General features: G+C 40.8%; 1 protein-coding gene and 1 non-coding gene across 3 annotated transcripts; one reads left to right on the top strand and one right to left on the bottom strand.

The window, feature by feature from the left end:
* The first annotated feature begins 1,040 nt into the window (after positions 1 to 1,040).
* GTF2A2 (general transcription factor IIA subunit 2) lies at positions 1,041 to 13,478 on the top strand. 2 transcript variants are annotated; one of them, XM_016208554.2, is made up of 5 exons: positions 1,041 to 1,103; positions 8,482 to 8,602; positions 9,394 to 9,498; positions 10,621 to 10,747; positions 13,184 to 13,478. In XM_016208554.2, exons 2-5 carry the CDS (start codon positions 8,531 to 8,533, stop codon positions 13,207 to 13,209), a joined length of 330 nt encoding a protein of 109 aa, XP_016064040.1. In that variant the 5' UTR covers positions 1,041 to 1,103; positions 8,482 to 8,530; the 3' UTR covers positions 13,210 to 13,478. The 2 variants fall into 2 exon arrangements, with proteins under 2 accessions (XP_016064040.1, XP_016064041.1); XM_016208555.2 differs by lacking the exon at positions 1,041 to 1,103 and having other exon boundaries at positions 6,858 to 8,602.
* Positions 13,479 to 22,400: 8,922 nt separating this feature from the next.
* Positions 22,401 to 22,534, bottom strand: LOC148094118 (small nucleolar RNA SNORA48). Its single transcript, XR_015716546.1, has one exon. It is a non-coding gene; the product is annotated as a small nucleolar RNA SNORA48 (small nucleolar RNA).
* Between the last annotated feature and the right edge of the window lie 3,540 nt (positions 22,535 to 26,074).

The following is a 26,074-nucleotide window of genomic DNA, read 5'->3' on the forward strand; positions in this document are numbered from 1 at the left end:
TTTAAATACCCAGATTTTATTAAGTTTCTTTAAGATCTTTTATAAGTATTGATAAGATCTCATTATATTGAATTCCAAGTGGTTATAATTCTGAAATGAATTTTTTAAATTTTATTTTTCAGTTACAGTTTGCAGTCAATTCTTTTGTATTAGTTTCAGGTGTGCAGCATAATGGTTAGACAATCCTCTGTTTTACAGGGTGTTCCCCCATTAAATGTTATCTTAAATATAATCAAATTTTGTGTTTCATAGTTTAGAATTCTTTTAGTTAGTGGGCAATCCAGCAATGGAATCAGTTCAATAGGTGGCTGGAAACATGGCACAAATATAGCTTGGGTTCCATCTAGTAGCGCTTGTTTTTGCATTTACTCCTTAATCACTATCCAGCCACTTAATGGCAAACAACTGTGCATGTTACTGCTGCTTTTAATCCATAGGATAGCATTTGGGGTTATATAAACTAAAAATATAAAAGTATTTGTCTTGCATTAGGAACAAATATTAAATACAAATTCTCCCAAATTAAAATTCTTCATGAATCATAAACTGAAAGCTTGCTGGGCTAAATGAACTGCAGCCCTATTTTGAGTGGTAAATAAATACCTGCTATAATCTTCCGAATTTCATTGCACGGTCTTAAACAGTATTAACTCTGAGCACACCTCAGGCATAAAATGTGACTACCTTGCATTTCCTAATTGTGCATCTTTTTCCTAATTGTGCATTTTACAGTGGAGATTATTCTTTAAAATTACAATTCCCTTATGAACAATTTAGTTAACCTGTGAACTCGAAAAGGTTACCCGCCCACGGCTCTAGCTAGGGCTTGAAAGCTGCGGTCCCACGCCCCTGCTCTCTCCACAACCGGCCCGCCCCTTGCGGAGCTGGAGTTGCGCGCGGGAGCGGGTGGTGGGCGGGGTCTCCCTGGGCGCCGCCGTGACGCCACTTCCAGATTCCGCGAGCACTTCCGGGTCGCTGGCCGAGGTCTGCGGTTTCTGTGGCTGCCAAAGAGGTGGTCGGGCCCACGGTGGTAGGTACCTCCTGCTGGGCTCCTGGCGCGGCTGCTTCCGTCGGCTCCGCGGCGGGAAGCGCGTTCCCCGCAGGTACTGGGTGAGCCGTGCCCGCGCTCCCAGTGCCGGGGCTGCGGTCGGTTGGGTCTTCTCCTAGGGCTGCATGGAGGGCGAGGCCCTTCCCCCCCGGGGCGACCCGCTACCGACCCCCATGCCTGGATGGCCCCGCGGCCGGTACCCCGGAAGGCAAGGGGACGCAAGGAAGGCGGCGGGAGACGGTTGCGTGTCGTGCGGGAGGCTGGTTCTCCCCCGGGCGCCCGCTGGAAGGTCCTGGGGGGAGGGCCTGCGCCTCAGCCCAGCGCTGCGTTTTAGCCAGGTGAAGGTTTTTAAGCGTCCGGGGTTTGGGGGTGGAGGTGCCGAATATATCGGGGGCGCGCATTCCTTGAGTGTCTCATTCGTGTGCTGCTTCGCTTGTTTGAAGTCAGCCTTCCGACTTCATGCGAACTTCTGCAAAGGAATGAATTCAGCTGGATGGTTTGATCAAGGACTAGGACTTTGAGTTGCTTCCCAATGAGGGCCTTCTAATTTACTATTCTAAACTGCAAAATGAAAGAGCACTAATTTGTATGGCTGATAACACAACTAAAATATTTGAACATTGCACAAGGAATTTTTAAGAATCTAAGATCATTAAAATGCTCACTTCGGCAGCACATATACTAAGGTCACTAAAGCAAGTAATTTTAATAAACTTTTAAATAGTGGGGGTTTTTTACACTAACTTAGGTATAATAGATACAAAGTTGTGTAAGTTTCAACATCATGATTTGGTACTGGTATATGTTGTGAAATGATCACCACCAGTTAATTTTTTTTTTCTTTTTTTATGATGGCTTTTAAGATCTACTCTCTTAGGAGCTTTCAGATATGCAATACAGTATTATTAACTATCACCATGCTATACGTTAGTGATTTTCAACCAGTGTGCCACAAGAATTTTTAAAACATTCAATGCCCAACTAGTCAGGGACACTGATCTCTTTTCCCTTAGATTGTCAAATAAAAAAATGACAACAGCCAATACAACATAGCCATCTGGTGTGGATGAATCAGAATTAGATTCTTTTTTTTTTGTCAGATTGGCAAAAATTATAACATGATTTTTGGTGTACTGCAGAATTTTAGTAATTATGTGTGCCGTGAGATGAAAAAGGTTGAAAATCACTGCTATATGTTATATTCCCAGGACTTATTTTATAAATGGAAGTTTGTACCTTTCAACAATCCCCCCACTCCAGCCATCAATCTGTTCTCTGTATCTGAGCTGTTTGTTTTGGTTTTTAAATTCCATATATAAGAGATCATACAGTGTTTGTCTCTCTGACTTATTTCACTTAGCATAATGCCCTCAAGGTCCATCCAGTTTGTTGCAAATGGCAAGATTTCATTCTTTTTTTGGCTGAGTAATATTCCATTTCATAGATGTATGTATCTTCTTTACCCATTTGTCTTTCAGAGGACACTTAGGTTGTTTCCATATCTTGACTATTGCAAATAATGCTGCGGTAAACATAGGGGTGTATAAATCTTTTTGAATTGGTGTTTTGGATTTTTTGCTGGGTCATATGGCAGTTCTGTTTAACTTTTTGAGGAACTTCCATACTGTTTTTCATAGTGGCCACACCAGTTTACTAATCTTACCAACAGTAAACGAGGATTCCCTTTTTTCCACATTCTCACCAACACTTGTCCTGTGTTGATTTATTGGTGATAGCCATTCTGACAGGTGTGAAGTGATACCTTATTGTGGGTTTAATATACATTTCCCTGACCATCAGTCATGCTGGGCATCTTTTCATGTTTGTTGTCCATCTGTATGTCCTCTTTGGAGAAATGTCTCTTCAGGTCCTCTGTCCATTTTTTAATTGGGTTGTTTGGGTTGGGGTGTTAAGTTGCATGAGTTCCTTATATTTTTTAGATATTAACCCCTTATAGGATATATAATTGGCAAATATTTTCTCCTTTTCAGTAGATTGTCTTTTCGTTTTGTTGCTGGTTTCCTTTTCTGTGCAAAAACTCTTTAGGTTGACATAGCCCCCTTTGTTCATTTTTTTCTTTTTCCCTGGCCCAGGGAGACATATCCAAAAAGATAGTGCTGAGCCCAACATCAAAGAGGTGACTGCCTGTGTTTTCTTCTAGTTTTATGTTTTTGGATCTTACATTTAAGTCTTTAATTCATTTTGAGTTTATTGTATATCAAGGGTGGGGAACGTCCTGCCAAGGCCTTACCAAAGAGAAGCAATTCCAGCCATCACATTAGGGCCGAGTTAATTAAATGTTTGACTAATATAGCAGGCTAATTTTTTTAATATGTTTTTATTGATTTTCAGAGAGGAAGGGAGAGAGAGAAACATCAATGATGAGAGAGTCATTGATCGGCTGCCTCCTGCACGCCCCCAACTGGGGATCAAGCCCCCAACCCAGGCATGTGCCCTGACCAGGAATTGAACCTCTATCTTCTGGATCCTAGGTCGATGCTCAACTGCTGAGTCACATCCGGCTGGGCTAGCAGGCTAATTTTTAAGTTGATTATTTTGTATGGCCCTCCAATGAAGTTATAAATATCCAAATGGCCCTTGGCAGACAAAAGGCTCCCCACCTTTGTTGTATATGGTGTAAGAAAGTGATCCAGTTTCCTCCTTTTGCATGTATCTGTCCATTTTTTCCAGCACCACTTATTGAAGAGACTGTCTTTGCACTATTGTATGTTCTTGCCTTTGTCATAGATTAATTGACCATATAGGTGTGGGTTTATTCCTCAGTTCTCTGTTCCGTTTCATTGATTTGTGGCAGCGATTTTCAACCTTTTTCATCTCATGGCACACACACAAACTAGTTACTAAAAATCTAATATAAAGCATATTTTTTGCCGATCTGACCAAAAAAATAGATGTAATTTTGATTCATTCACACTGAATGGCTATTGTTGTGTTGGCTGCTGTCATTTTTTACTTGACAATCTAAGAGAAAAGAGGTCGGTGCCCCTGACTAAATAGTCAGGTATTGCATGTTTTAAAAATTCTTGCGGCACACAAGTTGAAAATCACTGTTCTAGATGCCCGGTTAACTTCAGTAAACAAAACAGACAAAAAAGTCCCTGCCCTGAAGGAACTTACATTCTATTGGAGGGTACAGAAAATAAACATAAGTAAATTATTATATAATATGTTAGAAGTGATGGTGCCATCAAAAAACATAGCAGGAATAGGGGGATTGGGAAGTTCCAGGGTGGAGGTGGGAGTTGGTTTTTAAGAGAACCAAGTAGAGCCCTGGCCAGTATGTCTCAGTGGTTAGAGCGTCAGCCCTCACCCCAAAGGGTCTTAGGTTTGATTCCCAGTCAACGGCATGCACCTCGGTTGCAGGTTCCTTTCCTGGTGCAGTCAGGAGCATGTGTGGGAGGCAACCATGTGTCTCCCATCCTTGTTTCTCTCTCCCTGTCTCCTCTCCCCCTCGCTCCCTTCCACTCTCTCTTAAAATCAATGGAAAAAATACCCTCAGGTGAGAATTAACCAAAAAAAGAGAGAGAACCAAGTGGATACCTGGGGGAACAGTGTTCCAGGTAGGAAGAACAGCCTTTCAAAGGCTGGAACATGTCTGTCATGGTTTAGGAAAAAGGAAGCCAGTGTGAGAAGGGTGAGAACAAGGGAGAGATGGTAGGTAAACTCAGAGAGATAATAGGTAGCCAGATTACTGTAAGGACTAGTGAAATGTAAGCCACTGGAGGTTTTGAGCAGAGAAGAGATAGATACGTTCTAACCTATGTTTTAGAAAATCACCTGGCTGCTGAGTTGGAAGAGTGTAAGGGACAAGCATGAAAGCAGGGAAACCAGTTAGGAAGCTACTTCAGTAATCCAGATGGCAGGTGATAGTGGCACAGACCAGGGTGATAACAATAGAAGTGGTAAGAAATGGTTGGATGCTTAATGCAGTTTGAAAGTAGAGTTTACAGGGTTTGCTAGCATTGAATGTAGAGGTGAGCTGGGGGGAGGGAAGGGTAACTTCAAAGATTTTTGCCAAATTCCACAGAAGTTTGGAGTTATATCACCTGAGATGGGAAAAAAAAAGTAGAGAGGTTGAGTAGGCAGTTGGGTCCTGCAGTGAGTTCAGGGGAGAGGTGTGTGCTAGTGTATGAATTTGGGAATTGTCAGCAATAGTATTTAAAGCCATGAGACTGAATGTTATCTCTAAGGAATGAGCATGGACGGAAAGCAGCAGAGAACCAAGCATGGTGTCTGTGACATTGAGAGTTCAGGGGGAAGGGGATCAGCCCCCAAACGACATTGAGAAGAATGAACCAGTGAGTTTAAGAGAACAAACCACCTGAAAAGCATGGTGTCCCAGAATTGAAGCCAAGATCCTCTATCAAGGAAGAGGGAGTGATCGCTGTGTGAAATGCTCAAGCCTGGTGAAGGCGGAGATGAGGATTAGCTTTAGCAGTGCCGCTGATGTCCGTCACTATGTTCCATGGGAGTGCTGGAGGCAAAAACCTATGAGGAGTGAGTTTAAGAGCAAATGGGAGAAAAGGAGACACAGCGAATGTAGACAACAGACAACTCCTACAAGGTTTGCTGCAAAGAGGAACAGAGAAATAAGAGTATATATAGCTGGTGAGGGACGTGGGCTGAAACCTTTTAAGATGGAAGAAATCACCCCGTTTGCTGATAGGAATGGTCCATGGAGATGGGAAATTTGGTGGTGAGGGAGAGAAGGAATAATTGTATTGTTGGAACATATCCGTGAGCGTGCTGACGGGATAGGCCCTAATGCACTGGAGCAGGACCGTATTTAGATGACAGTATGGACTGTTCTACTATTAGTGAAAGGCAGGTGGGCAAAGTACATGGGTATAGATATTGGTAGGTGGTTACATGCAGTTTTGAGAGCCTGAAAGCTTTCATTGCTTCAGTTTCCTCAGTAAAGTAGAAATCTTTGAATTGCACTTAAATACATTTATAATATTTGATATTCGCATTTTGACATATGACCAGGTTATATATTCAGACTAACAAATACAGGAGTTGGCAAAAGTAGGTTTACATGCTACAGATAAATGATACAATAATTAATAATACAAGATTAAAAGGTTTCTCGCATACTCGCAACTGTAAACCTACTTTTGCCCACCCGATATATTGAATACATTCTGCATACTACGCATTGTTGTAGATGGTTAATATATAACTTCATGGAAAGCCTATTTTAGTGGATGGGAACAGAGTAAGCATATGTAATGTCAGCCTCAATGATATAAATAATAAAGCCAGTGTGAGGGGGCAGGGAGGTAGTTCCTTGGTCACAGAAGTCCTTTCTGATGAAGTGACATGTGATCAGCCGTCTGAATGAAATGAACCATGCAGGTACCTGAGAAGATGGTTCAAAGCAAAAGGAAGAGCCAGTGCAAAGGCCCTAAAGCAAGAACATCTTGCTGTATTGAAGAGCAGCAAAGGACCAGCCTGGGGCCCAGTGGGCGAGGAGGGTGAAGAAGGAACGTCGAGGGGGCGGGAGCTCATGGAGGCCTTGCAGTCCATTAGAAGGACTTTTTCACTTTAAGAAAAGGTGCTGGCATTGTGGTTTTTTTAATAAATGAATGATGTGGTTTGACTTATGTTTTAAAAGGCTCAGTACTGCTCTGGAGGCGAGAGGTAGGGTATGCAAGGGTAGAAACAGGGAGACCCCTTCCTGGTCTGTGACAGATGATGGTGACTTAGTGCCAGCAGTGGAGATGGTAAAAGTTGTCAGGATCTGGCTACATCTAGAAGGAAGAGCTGAAAGGATTGGCTGACACGTTGGATGCAGAGTAAGAGAGAAGTTAGTGTTGATTATAAGGCTTTGGAGCTGTCTACTGGAAGACTAGATTTACTGTTTACTGAGGTGGGCAAACTGAGCGCAGAAAGGTTTGAAGGGGTAGTATCAGGAATTTAGTTTTGACACATTTATTTTGAGCCACCTACTTGATAATTCCATCCAGTGTCAAGTAGACATTTTTATTATATGTGGCAACAAGGGGGAAAGTCAGGACTGGAAATATAAATTAGAGACTCATCAGCAGACAGACAGTACTTAAAGCCGTAAGCCTGGATGAGGTAAATAAGGGAGTAAAGTATATAAAGAAGACATAAGAAGCCTTAAGGTAGTTACAAGTTGGGCTGCTGAGGAGAACCAGCAAAAGAAAACTAGAAATACACAGTAGTGGTATCCAGTGAAATGGGAGAAGTGACTGTGGGGTCCCCAAAAAAACAAAGAAAAGGCCTCAAGAAGGCAAAAATGATCTAGTGTATGAAATGCTCACAAGGCGTGTAATATGAAGATTGATAAGTGACCATTTTTGCTGAGTTTTGCCTGATGATTCGTCCTTGATGATATCTCCTCCTGTCCATTTCTAAACTGAAAGTGCCGTGAGATCAGGGATCTTACACCTGACATGCAGTAGATGCTCAGTAAATACTTGTTGAATCTGTACTTCTGCCACCTTCTTGGAGTCCTCATTCCTCATCTCTTTCTAACCTTGCACTCAAGTACATTTTTCAGATGGCTTCCAATTTGACCTTTCCTGGCTAGAATGCTTCAGTACCTCCCCATTATCTTCGCTATGAAACCCTGCACCTCTCCTGATGGAACAAATCCATCCATGCCATCATTTTCCAACTCATCTTTTACCATTTTCCTATTTATATCTATACCCTAAGAATATAGAACAATTTATAGTTCTCTTTACAAATTATTATTTCATGCTTCTATGGCTTTAATCATTCTATTATTATAGCCTAGGATGACTTTCCTCTTTTGCTTGGCTAAAGACTAGCTTGAAGAACCAGGAATCTTGCGTGAACCAACTCATTCAGTCCAGAGTCAGACTCCATAGTACACTGTATATCTCTATCACAGTTCTTTTTCTCTTTTGAATTTAACTTTTTTATGTGTCTGCTACCCTCCCTACAGTATAATTTTTAAGGTCAGGAGGGTATATTTATCTTCCTCTCCCTAGTATCCATCACAGTGCTATATCTTCTTAGTAAGTGCTCTATAAATATGAAATTTTAAGAGAACAGGAAAATGAAAGGGAAGGCATGCAAATGTGAGCTGGATTGTCTGAGTCAGTGACTTGGCAGTAAGGAGAAAGGAATGGTATATGGTAAATTCTAGGCTAGGTCAAAAGGCAAACTTTTGAAAGAAATGGTAAAGATGTACATTTTAGTCATTGTAATAGCTATACTTTGTATAAAGGAGTATAAATGCCCATGTCAGAGTAACATAATTAGAAAAATCATTTTTAACTGTTGTAATTCTAAAAGTATTATATAGAAATTTGCAATTACTAAGAGTTCTGATTGTACATATTAGAATGTATAGACTATTTATATACATGATTTATAATGTTACTTTTTTAAATACTTTTATGTTAAATTTTTAGGACATCAATGCAAAACTGAGTAAGAAAAACAGTTTCTTCCTCCTAAGCCATGGCATATCAGTTATACAGAAATACCACTTTGGGAAACAGTCTTCAGGAAAGCCTCGATGAGCTCATACAGGTAAGAGACTAAAAATCAGCATTTTTATTTAAAGGAGTCTATAATAATTCTTGTTATATATCCCTTATTCCAGGCAAAGAGGTTAAATATCTTAGACTATTTGCCCCAGTAAATCAGTATTCAGATTAATAATCTCAAATTCCTGTGCATTTATACCATCTGACTATGGAGCATAAAATGTAATAATGATTGAATGATATAGTTGCATATATCTGAATTTTCAAATATTTTTGTTAAAGATTAGAGTGTTGATTTTCTCATATATATATAAAGGGCATATGCTATGTCGCTTTAAGGTAAATTAGAACAATTTTTAAAAGTCTTTTGAGATTTAAATTTGAATTTTGAATTTATATTTCAGTTTCAAGAGAATTAATTTTTGATATGAATCTCTCATCTAAGAACATTAAGTATTTCCATTCATTTTTATATACTTAATGAGCTTCAATAAGATTTATTAGATTTTTTAAAATATATTATTGGTTCTGTGTTTTTTATTTAAAAGAGATGTGGTTTCTTCAATTTATCAATGCTTCTTTCCAGATGCTATGAAGGAATGATAGTCAAAGTTTTGTCCAGGCACTATAACCTCACTGCATGTTTTCTTTTCAAAATATGTTGTATCGAGATAATGCAGGCTGATTGCCTAATTGTCAACTATGGCAAAAGAAAATAAGGGGTGCTAGCTTAGAGGCTCTGGTTAGCCTCAGTGAAATTTTTTATGATAATTCGTGTGTTTTTTTATTTTGTCTTTAATACTCTTCTGATGTATGACTTTTACTTTTCCTCAGTCTCAACAGATCACTCCCCAACTTGCCCTTCAAGTTCTACTTCAGTTTGATAAGGCTATAAATGCAGCATTGGCTCAGAGGGTCAGAAACAGAGTCAATTTCAGGGTAAGGATTTTTTCCTAAATCTAGAAGCCTGCACCAGTGGTTGTTATTTAACAGTGTTTTTTAGAACCCCTACATATTTATTAGTCATGAAAGGAAGAAATTGCTCAATCAGATTTTGGAACATGTTTTATAATAACAAAATTGTATTTTTACTTAGTACCTTGATACTAAGTTCATCCACTTAACATGAGATACAAAGTTTATTTTAGATTTTTTTATTCGGTTGTTTCACAAATCAGCCTATGTATGTTTGGCTACCTTCCCTGAAGAATTAGTGAAATTTCAAATGCCTGAAATACTATCTGCAGGTTTGAAGGTAAGTGACAGAGTAATCCATAAGGTTATGTTTTTCAAACTCCTGCTCCTAACAAAAAAAAAAAGAATATCAGTTACACAGGACAATAATATTATAGTCTTAGTGGCTAATATAGTAACTCTCTGAGCTAAGTCACAAGATTAAAATTAATGTTTCTAGGAAATTCCTGGTTTTGTACAGTTGTGGAGAATTAACGAACACAATAATACAGTGGTACCTTGGTTTTCAAATGTAATCCGTTCCGGAAGACCATTTGAGTTTTGAAACATTCGAAAAACTGAGCGATCAACAGCCGCCAGCTAGGCCTCAGGATCTTGCCCTCAGTGGACACCGCGTGGCATGTTCGACTTCCGAGGCGTGTTTGAAAACTGAAGCATTTCCTTCCGGGTTTACTGCGTTCGTAAACCGAAATGTTCGTCAGCGGAGACATTCGAAAACCGAGGTACCACTGTACATGTTCTTTTAAAGTGTTGACATAAAAATTCAAATGAACTTTCACAATATAGCCACATGAGGGCAGTAGAAATACAAATTCAAATTTCCATGCAGCTTTCTTCACATTTCAGGTAAGCAATTTACAGACAGTGCTAAAAACAGTCTGCTAACACTCTTAACTCTTCCGTTAGCAAATTTGTCTAGAAATTTTTTTTTGTTAGGGTGAAAATTAAGAAAATCTTAAGCAAGGTAAATATTAAAGAATCATACTATTAGAATTATGTACTTGGTGGCTGAGTCTCAACTTGCTGTGGAGAAAAATATGAGGGAAAATGACTTTTCATGTTATGTCTAAATGTTTTGTTTTAAAGGGCTCTCTAAATACGTACAGATTCTGCGATAATGTGTGGACTTTTGTATTGAATGATGTTGAATTCAGAGAGGTGACAGAACTTATAAAAGTGGATAAAGTGAAAATTGTAGCCTGTGATGGTAAAAGTAAGTGTTCACCTAAGTACTGTGAAAGCAAAGCTACTTGAAATCTTGTTTTTATGAGCCTTTAGAAAATCTCCATCTGAAATTAGGCGGCAAATGGTCAGTGATCCACCCCCAGATAGAGACCTGGCTTCTACCTCAGCTAGATGCTGAATTCCAGATCTCAAAAAAGCCTCTTACTGACTAAATATTTCATGTGACACATAGACTGCTTCTGCTTCCAGATTGAATCTATTGGGAGAGGGGAGGTGGATTTCAGCTGCAGATTTGAAGTGTTTATCGGGCTTTTTTACAACCATCAATTTCTCTAAGGAAGTGTTTAATTTTGACAATTTATTCTATAGTTTCTGTGTTGCTGGATACCTATACATTTTATACTTAAAAAGTGGTTAAGATTTAATTAACCATAAGGACCTTATCAGTCATAATAGGAAATACCCATTCCTGTAATCCATTACATCCATACAGGTGTATTTTCCATAGCAGACCAGGAGACCAGGGAACTTGTTCAGGTCCTTAAATGTTTCAAAAAGTATATAGCTCTGCTTTCTGTTCCATGATTAGTTATTTCCTTTTTGCTAATTGTATTTTAAATATACAGTTAATTTTACTTTATGAGCTGAACCATTTGTTTAAAGCAGCTGTTCCTGAAAGTAAAAAGAGAAGACTGTCACTGTGTAAGAAGGGGAGTTTTGAAAAGCAAGAGAAATATAGAAAGTAATACCCTACATTTCTCAGGTTATGGGTTGGGGTTTTTTGTTCTATATACTTTGGGTTTTTAAAGAAATAATCACTGAAAAAATGTAGAGACAACAAAAGTATACAGAAGAAAAATATTTGTGACATCTGGACATAACATATCACTTGTAATGTTTTATTGTATAAACTGGTCTTATATTTTTACAGTAGTATATGTATGCACTTATACACATGTGCAAATATATCATTTTCAAAGTCATTAACTCTTCTCTTAAACCTGATTGTTAATGGCTGCATGAAATTATACCTTCAGCCCTTTTTAAAGAAATAGTCTCTTCCAAATGTCAGAAAGCCTTAGACACTAGCAGTGTTAACTAATCCTTCTAAGAACTTTAAAAGCATATGACTTTTTAATATAGTCGTCAAATACTTACACCTTTTTTGTCATTACAGCAAGAAACAATGTTATTTTATAGTTACTGGATCACAAAATAACATTTCCATATTTCAGATAATGTATATTTTTCACATTTTTTATAATTTATGCTAATACCATTCTCATAACCTTTAGGTTTTTAAGTTTTTGCTAGACTGTGGAATTTGGGCATTAATTTTTAACTTCTAGACCTATCAAAATGAGTTAATGATCTAGCCCAGTACTGTTCCCTAAAACTTTTGTACTGATGAAATGTATGTTGTCTCCAGTTTTGTTAGGGCAACTGAGAAACCTAATGCTTTAATTTCTAATTAATTAAAGTTAACAAAGTTAAATAACTTTGGCTAGCCAGTGGCTACCATATTGGACAGAACAGGTGTAGACTAGTAGAGTGTCATTTTAAATCATTGGAAACATAGCTAAGAACCAAAAAGTCAGTAAAGAAGGCCTCTGAGTAAATTAATAATATCAGAGTCCAAACATATGTATTTTACTTATAGGAGCTCCCAGTTTCTGGTGGTCTTTGAATATATTACTCTTGTTTAAAGATACAAGTTACCTGTTTTTTCAAACTTAAGTGGATGAAAAGTAGCAGATCGGCCTTACCTATTGCAGTGGTTCCTGAGGAGCTTGCCCTACTTACAACACATTGTAGTAATCTTCAAAGAAAACCTTGTTGAGTGTTGAAGAGAAGCTTAGGTTGTGTACCATGTACCCTGTGTCAGCAGAAAATAGTCTTAGAAATTTTCTTTCCAAAATTAAAAACAAATGGTTTAGCATTTAGAGGCTGAAGTTTAAGTAATTAAGAAAATACCATTCCTTAGGAATCAGATATATGCAGTGCTACTATGAAATAAGCCCATTTTTCCTGAAAGTCAGCTTTCTGAAATAAAGTTAGGTTCCTGATAGAACAGCAGAGAAAAGGTGACAGTGGCTAGAATTTTGGTCTGTTTCTCACCAGGAATTAAGTAATATAATTCTCTTCTGATTATGTGTTATGGCCCTTGTGGTTTAATTTTGGGACAGTAGAGGACCTGAAAAAAATACGGTTGTTAGCAGTTATATAAATCAAATGTAGTGTAACTTGGTTTTTCTGTAGCATAATATGGAGAGCTAAGCAGTGTGTTTTACTTCTGCCTTAAAAGGAAAGTTATTTAAGTCCTCAAGGTATTTCCATGGTCAGCTTCCGTCTTCTTTCCAACCCCTCAAACCATCACCACCATAAGTTCTGTTTTATTTTAAGATACTATTTTAAAAATTAAGTTGCTCAAATTAAGTTGCTCTTTCTCTCCTCTGTTTCCTAGATACTGGCTCCAATACTACAGAATGAATAGAAAAATGGCCTTTTTATGCCATCTTCTGTTACTGTTCATCACTTTTTAAAGAGAAGCATAGAAGAGACTTTATTTATTCTAGCACTGCAGAAATGACTACACTGTGCTATACTATCAGAATCCAGTAGCAAGAAGCTTGTAACTCTGTAGCCTCTTATATTACCTTTACTATAATGGCATGAAGAAACAGAACTTTTTTTTAATGACAAATCAAACGTCGTTGCCTTCCTAATAACATTCTTTAATAAACTCATTTTAAAACTCATTGTGGGTAATAACTGGTAGAGCTATTAAGTTAGCAATGTGAAGATACTAGATAAGCATTTTGAAAGAACACTTTGCTCCTTGCAAAGGAAATTAGAAAATGCATTCATTTCAATAAAGTTAGGTTAGTTTTATCAGTTGTAACAGCTGATTAAAGCATCAGGAGCAAAACCAAATTCTGGATTGGAATTTTACTTAGAAATACCCTTTTTTAAAAGTACAAAACCAAGGATAGTCATCACTGTAAAAAAAAATGCTAAGTACAACTGAATTAGGAAAAGTTACATGATCTTCAGACAGTTCCCATAGCCAAAACAAAACCAAAAAACCTATTTCCAAACAAAATATTCTCCACACAACATGTAAATTATTACTTGAACTGGCCATATTGGTCAAGTTGTATATGTTTTTAAATGATCTACATTTTGCCAGTTTTTAGACTTTTAATAAGAAATCCTACGAAATGTATGTCATATCTTTGTGTACTGGAAGGGAAGGTGTTACCTAGCAATATGTAATGACAAATGTGGCATTTCTGAAACAGCCCAGGAGGAGAATCCCAGGGACAGGGTAGCTGAGCACCTGGGACTTAGCAGCTGCCTACAGGTGCATCAAGATCAACTATTTTTAGTAAGGACCCTGCCCTGCTTCTCATTTAGGGTAGGCTCTTGACAGCCCCTCATCCTGTAGTCAGCCCAATTCAACCCCACTTCAGTGTGCTGAAGCTACAACAAAGAGATGAAAACTGCTGAGAATCAGAGCCGGCGGTAATCTTCAGCAGATGGCTTTTCCTAAACCTGTTAGAAAGTTAAACAGTTCTTCATATTAGACATAGTCCCCCTGTTTCAGTTGTAGAAGCATGTTATGTAATAGGTGTTATTTTTCACTAGATTCCAGAGAGAGAGAAACATCAATGTGACAGAAAAACATCTATGGGCTGCCTCCTGAACACACCCCGATGGGGGATGGAACCTGCAGCCTGGGTATGTGCCCTGACCTGGAATCGAACCTGCCACCTTTTTGGTGTAAGGGATAATACTCCAACCAACTGAGCCACACTGGCCAGGGCAATGGGTATATATTTTTAAGCAACTAATGCTCAAATGATCCATTTAGCAGCACAGAAGAGACTATTTGTAAGATAGTAGCCAAAATGACATTTGGGTGACACCAAGTGCTATATGTCTTACATATATTCTGGATAATCTTCACAGCCCTGAAAAAACTTTGTTCCCTTTTTACAGATTTAAAAATTGAAACTTAACAAATTATAAAAGGTTATATAATTAGGATGTTTTTTTACTGCAATTAGTCAAAATCAAGGTCTTTTACTTTGGAGGTTCCACATCGTGTTTAGGAGACAGGTACGTTGATAGTAAACTTACAGTGGCAGTAGAAATTTCTATTAAGGAATAAGTTACTTTTTAAACTTTTTTCCCTGTTAACAGTCACTGAGATCTCAGAAGTATAGGGCTGGAGTTGTATGCCTGTTTGGGGATTTAAAACCCTGTAAATGATGCCAATAGATTGTCCTTACAATAAACACAATCTATTGAAAATCTCAACTGGGGAAGCAACACATTGACCCTGGGTGAGGAGGTTCTTGGAAGATGGGGTTGCCTGGATTGACCAACTAGCAGGAACGACCACCAAGCCATTCCCTGGGGGCTCCTGCGGTGCCACCGTGGCATGTCAGGGTAGCCCTTGACGCTCGTAACCTTTCGTGCTTGCAGCTCACTGTGTGGCCCATTCCAGGGTTCTCGCCCTAGCCTTCCTTACCAGCCACCACATAGCTCCAGTTAAGTTTGAAAAAGAAACAAGGTTAGGTCTGAGTTTTTCTTTTGTCTTTGGTTGTGCAGTTTCCTGCATTTCCCATGCCGTTTCTTTCAGAATCAAAATCCTACCCGTCCTTCAAAACTTAAACCCACATGTATCTGAGTGCCACCCACATTGATCTCTTTCCTGTTGATCTCATACAAAGAAATTATCTATATACAGGAGAGAAGGACAGGAGGAACTTGGGTCATTGCGGTGCTCGCTCAGGCACTGACCCAGATAACGGTGTGTGACGCCCGGGGCTTATGCTGCGGTCCCTCAGAAGCCGGTTCCCACAGGTGGGCCACCACACCCACCTGCCTTTGAGTGCAGAGTCGCCTGACGGCTCCTCCTGTCAGTTCTCATTACTTGTATACATGTCCGGCAGCTGACAGTTGTATTTGGTGTAGGTGTCCCGATCTTCCCGCAGTGGTACCCAAGTGGTACTCTGTTTTCTGGACTGACAGAAAAGAGGCACGGCAAGAGCTCACACCACTGTGCTCTCCCATCTGGCCTCCGGCTCCAGCGATGATAAGCTTACTTGGCCTGTCAAGGTGAAAGAAGGGAAAATTCATTAATTTGTCTACAGTCAAGACTAAGAGTAAAAGCTGGGCTTTTTGTAATGAGTTGGTCCTCCACGTGCATTACCAAGTGCTATTTCAATACCCGGATAGTAGACAGGGTTTAATGCCAGACTGGGCATTGTTCGGCTTGTTTATTGTGAGCTGTCTTCAGCTAATTTTATTTCTTGGTAGACCGTAATCAGTGTCATACGGTGTGTGGCCATCATTTTTGAGTGTGTCATAATTAAGTTGCTACTGAGAGTAAAATTCTGAAATTTTAAAATATGTACATATTTTAAATATATATTTCAACTGGGGGAGCAGTTTGTAGCATACTTGTAAAATTGAGACTCAATAAAACAGTGTAAGGTAAGGAAAAGTGTAAATACGTAAGAGTTTGCGGAGAGGAAGGGAGACATCCCTTGGCCACCTCCTGCATGCCTCCTACCTGGGATCAAGCCCGTAACGCCCTGACCAGGAATCAAACCAGCAACCTTTCAGTGCCCCAGATGACACCCAACCAACCGTGCCACACTGGCCAGAGCCAGCGATACTTTATATGCTGTAATAATAGAATTTTTATTTTCCTAGTGCATTCGTAGGTAGAATTTGCATGGGGTGTGGAGCAAGGCATTTCGCCTTACAAGAAGTGCAGGAACTTGAGGACATGCATAAGATTTAGCGGGATTAGCTAAAAAGCATTGTGCAGAAAGACTATCAGCAGCGTTCTCTCCTGAATGCCCTACTCTTATTCTCTGATTCTGTGAACTTCCTAAAGTTCTGCTACAGGAGAAACTGGATTCAAAACTGGTTCTTTTGCCCGTGGACAGAGAACTGAGATTGTTCTTTCCATTGTCCATGCTGGACGTGCGTGGACAGCACTGATCTTTTGGCTGAATGAAGGGACTGGCCACACATGCTCTGTGCTTCCCTCCCTCTGCTTTTGCTCAGTGTTCCCCAAGGTGCACCACAGAGGACCCCAGGTGCTAGGGCGATATCGAGAACGACCGGACAAGGGGAGGCATCGTAAGCATGCTTCCTGATTTCAAATGTATTACGAAGCATACATTTGAAACATACAGAGATCAATGGAATAGAGCCCAGGAATAAACCCACACACATATGGTCAATTAACTTACGGCAAATTAATAACAAAGGAGCCAAGGATACACAGTGGGGAAAGGATGGTCCCTTCACTAAGCCGCGTTGGGGAAACCGGACAGCCATGTTGCTGAATGAAATTGGATTGCTGTCTTATACCATACACAAAAATCAACTCAAAATGGGTTAAACACCTGAGCATAAGATCTGAAATCGTAAACCTCCTGGAAGAAAATGGGGTAAGCTCTTTTTTGAATCCTCACCCGAGGATATTTTTCCATTGCCTTTCAGAGTGTGTGGAAGAGGGAGAGAGAGAAACATCAGTGTCAGCGGGCACACAGATTGGTTGCCTCCTGCACGCACCCCAGCCAGGGCCGGGGATCAAGCCTGCAACTGAGGTACGTGCCCTTGGCCGGAATCGAACCTGGGACCCTTCAGTCCAAGGGCCGATGCTCTAACCACTGAGCCCAACCAGCTAGGGCTGGGGTAAGCTTGGCATTCAGTCTTGGCAGTGATTTTTTGAATTTGACAACAAAAGCAAAAATAAGTGAGACATCAAACTAAAAAGCTTCCTAGCAAAGGAAACCCAACAGAATGAAAAGGCAACCTATGGAATGGGAGAGAACATTTGCAAGTCTTATCTAATAAGAGGTTAATATTACAAAATGTAAACAATTCTTATATAGCATATGTACATACACAAATCAAAATATGGGCAGAGGATCTGAATTGGCATTTTTCTGAAGACAACATAAGTTGCCAACAGGTTAGAATGGCTATTATCAAAAGAGGTAAGTGTTGGCAAAAATGTAGAGAAAACAGAAGCTTTGTACACCGTTGGTGGGAATATAAATTGGTGTAGCCGCTACAAAAAACAGTATGATGTCTCAAAAAATTAAAACTAGAACTACCATATGATACAGCAATTCCACTTCTGGGTATATACCCAAAAGAATTGAAAGCAGAGACTTGAAGAAACATTTATACACCCATGTTTATAGCAGCATTCACAACAGCCAAAAGGTGGAAGCAACCCAAGTGCCTATCAATGAATGAATGGACAAACAAAAGGTTATATACACAGCCCAGCCAGCATGGCTCAGTGGTTGAGCGTCAACCTGTGAACCAGGAGATCACGGTTCCGGGCACATGCCTGGGTTTCAGGCTCGATCCCCAGTACGGGGTGTGCAGGAGCAGCTGATCGATGGCTCTCATCATTGATGTTTCTCTTCCTCTCTGAAATCAATAAAAACTTTTTTTTTTAATGTTATATACACATACAATGGAATATCATTCAGCCTTAAGAGAAATTCTGACACATGCTACATGAGTGAACCTTGAGGACATTAACAAGCCAGTCAAAAAAGGCAAATGTGTGATTTCACTTATATAAGGTACCTGGAGCAGTCAGGATTGAGAGAGAGCGGAATGGTGGTTGCCAGAGACGGGGGTGGGAGAATGGGGGGGGGGGTCAATGGTTGTAGTTTTGGTTTTGCAAGAAGACAAGCATCTGGAGATTGGGTGAATGAAGTATATGCTTAAAAATGATTAAGGTGGTAAAGTTTATGTATATTTGACTAATTTTTTTTAATCTTTGAAAAAGAAATGCTGAGGGGAATATCTGTATCTTCTCCCTGCCTACCCCAGGTCTGTGCCCTGCTCGAGCCCCACCGCTTCTAAGGAACTTTCCTCACCCTCCTGTTTCCCGCGCCCCTCAACCTCCCCTGAACTCCCCCGCCACATACTGAGCACCGCACTACCTGCCTGTCTTGACACTTACTCTGTAGGGCCCCTGAGGAAAAGAACGACGTCTTGTGTGGCGATTGCAGGGGGGCAGGGCGGAGAGAAGGGGGAAAGGGCATGGGGGGACAAATGGTGATGGGGGGGATTAAAAAACAAAAAAATTTAATGTTAAAAAAAAAAACCTATGTCTTCAGGGTGTTTGGGGGCCTCTGTTGTGCCCTCCTTAAAGGAAGTGTATCAGTCAGTGTACAAGTACAGTAGAAATCACACTGTTTCAAACAGAAGGGATTTAACAGAGAGAGTTTGCTACCAAGGTACTGCCAAGGGCCAGAGAAGCACGAGCGGAAAGGTAAGAATATCTACAGAATAGTAACTAAGGAGGCAGCTAGCACCGCCTCCCTACTGCTGGAGGGAGCGAAGAGGGAAACGGTGGCCCGGAGCCACAGTCACGGCCGCCCAGGCTGCCGTTCCAGTGCCCGCCCTACCTGCTGTGGCTCGTGACACCACCAGAAGGGATCAGAAAAATGGTTTCTCCTTCTCACCTTCTAATATCCCAGTAGTGCCTCTCGAAGGTAGAACTAAACAGAAATCTAGCTGCAAGGAGCCTGGGAAGTGTAACTTGTGGATCTCCTGCCACAACAGCCAAGAGGGCAACACAGAAGAATTATGGAGCTGAAAGAACAGTCAACATCCAGCTCCCTCCTTTCACCATTCAGCATATACACTCCTCCTTTTGTCCATCTTGATATTTACATACAACAATCTTTCTCTTATATAAAATATGTGTGATCTCTCCCCCAAAAGAAAGACACAAAGTCCCGCCAGTTGCTCTGACTGTATGGATGATAAGTGCTCTTCTAGTTACATCGCTCCCCTTACAAGGGGTGGTTTCTTAGAAGTGGTGGGGCTTGAGTAGAGCAGACAGATCTGGGATAGGCAGGGAGAACACATGGATTTTCCCCTCAGAATTTCTTTTTTAAATATATTTTTTAAATCCCTAGCCAGTTTGGCTTGGTGGTTAGAGCACGGACCCATGGAATGAAGGGTCCAGGGTTTGATTTCAGCCAAGGGCATGTACCTTGGTTGCAGGCTCGATCCCCCGGCCCCAGTCAGGGCACGTGCAGGAGGCAACCAATTGATACGTCTCCCTCACATCTCTCTCTCCCCACCCACCCCCTTCCACTCTCTCTGAAAAGCAATGGAAAAAATATCCTCAGATGAGGGGAAAACATTTTTTTTACTGTGGTAAAATATACATAAAAAGAGCCTCCAGAGGGAGTGTGGCCCTGCCAACACCATGATTTTAGCCCAGTGAAATTGATTTTGGACTTGTGCTGTCCAGAACTGTGAAACAGTACATTTCTGCTATTTTAAGCCACCAAGTTTGTGATAATTTGGTACACTGGCCATAAGAAAATAATAGCCAAAGATGGAGCATTTTTAGCATCATCAAAATAATTGCAATGAATCACAACATGTAAATTTTATTTTTAAACAATTCATGAATTCAAGATGATTCCAAAACCCATCCTTATACACATAAACTCATTTATCATTAGATAACCAATTCATTATTCTGAAAACTAATAGAGGGAAATAACTTCAGATTAATAATACAGTTGAAAAGGAAAGTTTCAGTATAGAAAAATTTTTTAAAGTATTTGTAGAAGTAGGATATGTCACCATTTTACAATTATGAAATAACAGAACTTAGCTGTGATCATTGATGGCTCCTAAAACAATTAGGAGAAAGGATTATAAGAAATTTATAATCAGGCTGACAACTTCCAAACCCCACAGTTTAATACCAACATTTAAAAAAACACAAGCAAAACAAAAACCAGACAAAATGTACCTCCTAATGTGATATAATAAGAAATACAAAATACCAACTATGAAATTTTCTTGACAAAAATTCAAACCTGAATCTGGTCAAGCTTCTAAATCTAAGTACTAGTTTACAAGAAATATCAAGGACAGAGGAATAAGTTAAATGATACTACTGGGATCCTATCAGCAGAATCCCAAATATGGGGAGCTGTAGAGGGCAAGAGACCTAACTTGTTCAACAAATAAACTGCCAAAACAAAAACGGTGGAGGAAGAAATCTATAATTAAAAGAAATTTGAGAGATTTATCAACCCAAAGAGTCCTGACTGAAATAACCAAACTGTAAAACATAATTATGGCATGACACAGTGGGGGAAATGAAAAACTGGTTTGGTATATGGTCAAAGAATTGTTATGATACAGTTGGTTGTATCATACCTATCTTAATTGAAAGATACCAAAAAATGAATGAATGAAGTAATTTGACGTTTGGGATTTACTTCCAAATAGCCCAGTTTGGGTTGGGAAGTTAATGAGAGTATAGCTAAAACAAGATTGGGCAGCAGTTGATAACTGAAGTTGGGTGATGGGTACATGGAAGTCTCATTATGACATTCTCCTTACCTTTGTATGATTGGAGATTTCTGCAGTAAAAATATCTTCTACAGATCCTCATTGCTTCCAGATAAAGTCCAAACTCCTTGACAGCAGGAGAACACCAGGTTTATCTGCCATCTGGCCATCTCCCAGGCTGACCTTCACCTGCCCTCTTCACAAGGAGCTACACCCAGTTCCCTGAACATGCCCCATATTTTCATACACTTGGTAATCCCATTTGCCTGTGTGGAAGACACTCTATCACTTTCATTATTTGGTGAACTCCATGGCCCAGTTCAAATGTCACTGTTTCTATAAATTTTTATTTTATTTATTTTTATTTATTTTTTGCTGGCTTTGTTTCTTGTGTCTGAATAAAGGATCCTAGGTGAGTGGGGTGGGCCCAGGGTGGGTGTGACCCAATAGAGGATGGCACTCACCACATTATTGATAAGGAAATAAAGAATGGGTCAGGTAAGGCTCTGCAGAATTCACATGCAGTTTGGAGAAAAAGAGTTATCTATTCCGTTGCACCCATTTAGGGACAGATGGTGCAAAAGCCTACCAAGAAGCGGTTGCTGGGGCCAGGAATGTTCTAGAAGTTGAATCCTCTGGGTGTCAATGTCAACCACCCCTCAGTTTTGGTCACACTTCATCTGTAAGCCTCAGGTTCCCCTGAACCCCCTATGCAATAACCACGAGGCCAGCTGAAACGTCACTTCAGCTCCGACACCCTGCAATCCCTCCCTTGAAGGAGGAAAATATTAACTCAAGCCCAGCCCGGGGCTGCGGAACGGAGTGGCGAGCTGCCTCCACGCCCCAAGGCAGCCGAGTCCTTGGGTTGGGGAGTTCCTCAGCGCACCCTTCTCTGGGGAACAAAATAAATGAAAAGTGTCGTTCCTTTAGCTTTCAAATTTACCTTGTGCGGGCAGTGTGACCCTCTAACGTCTCACACAGACTTGAGCACGCGTTTCCGTTTTGCGTTACTCGCCCTGAGCGATCGCAGTGACACCTGAGCGCAGGACCAAGCACTGGAGGATTCCGACCACCAGCCCGCACCCAGTATCTCTCTGTAAATTTTTAATAGACTCCTTGAAATAGAGCTACTCCCTCACTTCAAAGCAACCCCAACACATCGTGGCCAGGACACTCCACCATGTCCCCTTGGCCTAGCTTCTATTCCAGTTTCCAATCTGAAACAATTATTTTATACTTTCTTTTTTCCTAAGCCTCCAATATCTCAATCAACTTTTTGAGTGTTTGTTGCTGTTTTTTAATGTGCCCCAGGCATGAAACAGTTCTGGCCACCAACACAGGCATCGAGCTAGGGTGAACTAAGGATGTTTGCCCTGACTGATGTAACAGCAACACCACCAATCAGGTGTCTCTTTGCGCATTGCCAGCGGGTTTCAATCAAGTTACCTCCACACTCCACAAAAACTGCTCTTATCAAAGTCACCTCACATTGTTAAATTCAATAGTTACTTCTCCATCCTGTTACTGACCCAATAGAGGATCTACAGGCCCCATGCACAGCAAAGCCAAACATTGAGCACCAAGGTTTGCAATGGAAGAATTAAAGCTGTTTTATTTGCAGGGCACCAAGCAAGAACAGAAAGCTATCACTGAAAACCCAAAGTCCCTGATGGCTTTTAATCAAGAGTTTTTAATGGCAGAGATTGAGGGTTAGGCGTTAGGGCAAACAGGCAGATAGGCAGGAGCCTGGCCGTGCAGGTTTTGATTGGAGAGCATCAGAACTTTGCCATTTATGGTAAGATATGGTAAGGGGCTTCAGCACTGATCTCCCTGGACAACAGACCCTTTGCTTCTAGAAGGATTCCAGGGTTCAAGGTCAAGTCTGTCCTTTGGTCCCATGGTTGGCCAGGTTACTCGAATCTGATTCTGGGTGCAACTGGAGATCAGAGCTCTCTCCTCTGCATATGCTTTGGCTACATGACCCATGGTTTTGGTCCGCTGTCTCAGAAAGGACACTCAGTATCTCGTTAGAAACCAGACAGGATGATTCTGAGCTGGTTCTGGGGCTACACTCATCTTCAGTGACTTTCAGCAGCATTAGGCACAGTTATCAACTCCCTCTTTCCTGAAGCCCTTGCTCATCTGGGCTTCCCGAACACTACCTACCTCATTTCCCGCTGCCACAGTAGCGCTCCTTGGCAGCGTTCTCTTGGTAGTTCCTCCTCATCTCTGTGGCCTCTGCATTTTTGAGAGCCCCAAAACTTATTTGGGGGACTCTTTTCCATGCTTCACAGGGGAGCTTTCTAATTCTTTAAGTTGTAGGGTTAGCTTACTAAAAATTTTTCTTCCTTTTTGAGGTAGGCCTGCAGTGCTATGAACTTCCCTCTTAGGACTGTTTTCGCTGTGTCCCATAGATTTGGGGTTATTGTGTGTTCATTTTCATTTGTTTCCAGGAAGTTTTTGATATCTTTCTTGATCTTATTGGTAACTCATTCATTGTTTAATAACATGCTATTTAGCCTCCATGTGTTTGAATGCTCTTGAGTGTTTTTACTGTAGTTGATTTCTAATTTCATGCCCTTGTGATCTGAGACGCTTGATATGATTTCAATCTTCTTGAGCTTGTAGAGAATTGTTTTGTGTCCTAACATGTGGTCTACCTTTGAGCATGACACATGTGCACTTGAAAGGAATATATATTCTGCAGCTTTGAGGTGAAATGTTCTGTAAATATCAATTAAATCCATCTGATCTAGTGCGCCATTTAGAGTCACTGTTTCTGTGTTGACTTTTTGTCTGGAGGACCTACCCAGTGAAGTCAGTAGGGTGCTAAAGTGCATGACTATGACTGTATTGCTGTTGATCTCTCCCTTAAAGTCCTTAAGGTCATTATTGATAGGTCCTTATTTATTGTCATTTTAATATATCTTTATTGATTTCAGAGAGAGGAAGGGAGAGAGAGAGAAAAACATCAATGATGAGAGTCATTGATCTGCTGCCTCCTGCACGCCCCCAACTGGGGATCGAGCCCGCAACCCGGGCATGTGCCCTGACCAGGAATCGAACCCCGATCGCCTGGATCCTAGTCGACACTCAACAGCTGAGGCACGCCAGCTGGGTGCCATTTTAATTCTTTATGCCTATGTTTCTCTATTTCTTTTTATTTTTACAGCAGTTCGTTTAACATTTCCTGCAATGCTGGTTTGATGGTAATAAACCCCTTTAGCCTTTTTTTTGCCTGGGAAGCTCTTTATTTCACCATCTATTTTGAATGATAGCCTTGCTGGATAGAGTAGTCTTTGTTTCAGATCCCTGTTTTGCACTTCATTGAATACTTCATGCCATTCCCTTCTGGCCTGTAGAGTTTCTGATGAGAAGTCAGATGACAGCCTCATGAGGGCTCCTTTGTAGGTAACAGATTGCTTTTCTCTAGCTTCCTTTAAGATTCTCTCTTTGTATTGGATTCTTGACATTTTAATTATGATGTGTCTGGGTGTGGACCTCTTTGGATTCTTCTTGCTTGGGACTGTGTGTGCCTCCTGAACTTGTGTGACTTTTTCCTTGACCAGGTTAGGGAAGTTTTCTGCCATTATTTCATCAAAAAGTTTCTCTAACCCCTGCTTACTTTCAACCTCCTCTGGAACTTCTATAATATGAATATTGTTACATTTCATGCTGTGTCCCACAGCTCCCTTAGACTGTCCTCCTGTTTTTTCATTGTTTTTTGTTTTTGGGTCTCTGATTGAGTGATTTTTTCTAATTCACTCAATTCACTTCTAATTGGCTGATCTGATCCCCAGCTTCCTCTAATCCACTCTTTATTTCTTCCAATGTATTCTTTATTTCAGCTATGTCATTCTTCATTTCTGACTGGTCATTTTTTCATAGTTTCCATATCTTTTTCATGCTGTTGAGCATCCTTAAAATCAGTATTCTGAACTTTATATCTGTTAGATTGCTTATCTCCATTTCATTTGGCTCTTTTTCTGGAGACTTCTTTTTCTTTCATTTGGAGCTTGTTTTTGTTTTTGTTTTGTGTCTCCCCATTTTGGCTGCCTGTTTGGGTTTGTTTCTATGTATTAGGTAGGCCTGCTAGGACTCAGTCTTTTTGGAAGGTCTCTGGTGTAGGCCAATGTCAGACGCTGTTTGTGACTGGCCTTGAGTGCCCTGTTTGGAGCTATCAACAACCCACAACTTGAGGTCCCCTCTGTTGGTGCTGGGTGCATTTGGACAGGACAAAGATGCACACCAAAGTCTGCTTTTCCAAGGCCCGGGTCCTGAAGAAGATCAGGCAGAGACTCAAAGCACTCTGAGATCTGCTTCTGGCTGCAGGCTGATTAACCCGATTCTCTTAATGAGCCTCAGGCTGTAGAAGCTCCACAGGGTGGGGCAAGTGCTTCCCACTCAGGCAAAAGCTGCTTGAAAGGTAAATGTCTGCCTATGAAAGATGTCCTCTGCAGTATGAGGAATGACTCGGCACAGGAATTCAGAGGGTGCCCTCTGAGCTCTATCTCCAGAGCCCAAAACCCTAGGTTCTCCTCACACAGCTGCAGTCCACTCTGCCCTCCCTCTGCTGTAGCCCAAGGTGAGTGGCTGCACATGAAACTTTGTGCACTGGCTCTTTAAGAAGGTGCCTGCAGATCCAGCCATCTCTCCCTGGCAGACAGGAACCCTGTTGCTTTCACAGCCAGATGCTATGTGCGCACCTTTCTCAGTGCTGGTGCTTTGGCTGGGAAGCCCAGCCTGGGGTTTAGGCCCCAGAGTCCTCAGTGGGAACCCTCCACAGCTGAGATCTCCCTGTGTATCTTCAGCTGCTGCCTGTGGGAGCCCAGCCAGCTCTCTCGTGCCTCTGCACTTCCTACCAGTCTCCATGTGGTCTCCACTTTTCGTCCTTGGTTATGAGGCTGCTCTCCAGCCACTCTTCAGTTGCATTTGATTATTCAGGATGGTTTTTCTATATTTCAGTTTCAAG

This window comes from Miniopterus natalensis, chromosome 1, assembly GCF_054644295.1.
Source record: "Miniopterus natalensis isolate mMinNat1 chromosome 1, mMinNat1.hap1, whole genome shotgun sequence".
Classification (NCBI taxonomy): domain Eukaryota; kingdom Metazoa; phylum Chordata; class Mammalia; order Chiroptera; family Miniopteridae; genus Miniopterus; species Miniopterus natalensis.

Coding starts and splice junctions, on each gene's coding strand:
- GTF2A2 (XM_016208554.2), top strand. CDS start 8,531: ATGGCATATCAGTTATACAGAAATACCACTTTGGGAAACAGTCTTCAG. Junction 8,603..9,393: donor GCCTCGATGAGCTCATACAG/GTAAGAGACTAA, acceptor ACTTTTCCTCAG/TCTCAACAGATCACTCCCCA. Junction 10,748..13,183: donor TGTAGCCTGTGATGGTAAAA/GTAAGTGTTCAC, acceptor TCTGTTTCCTAG/ATACTGGCTCCAATACTACA.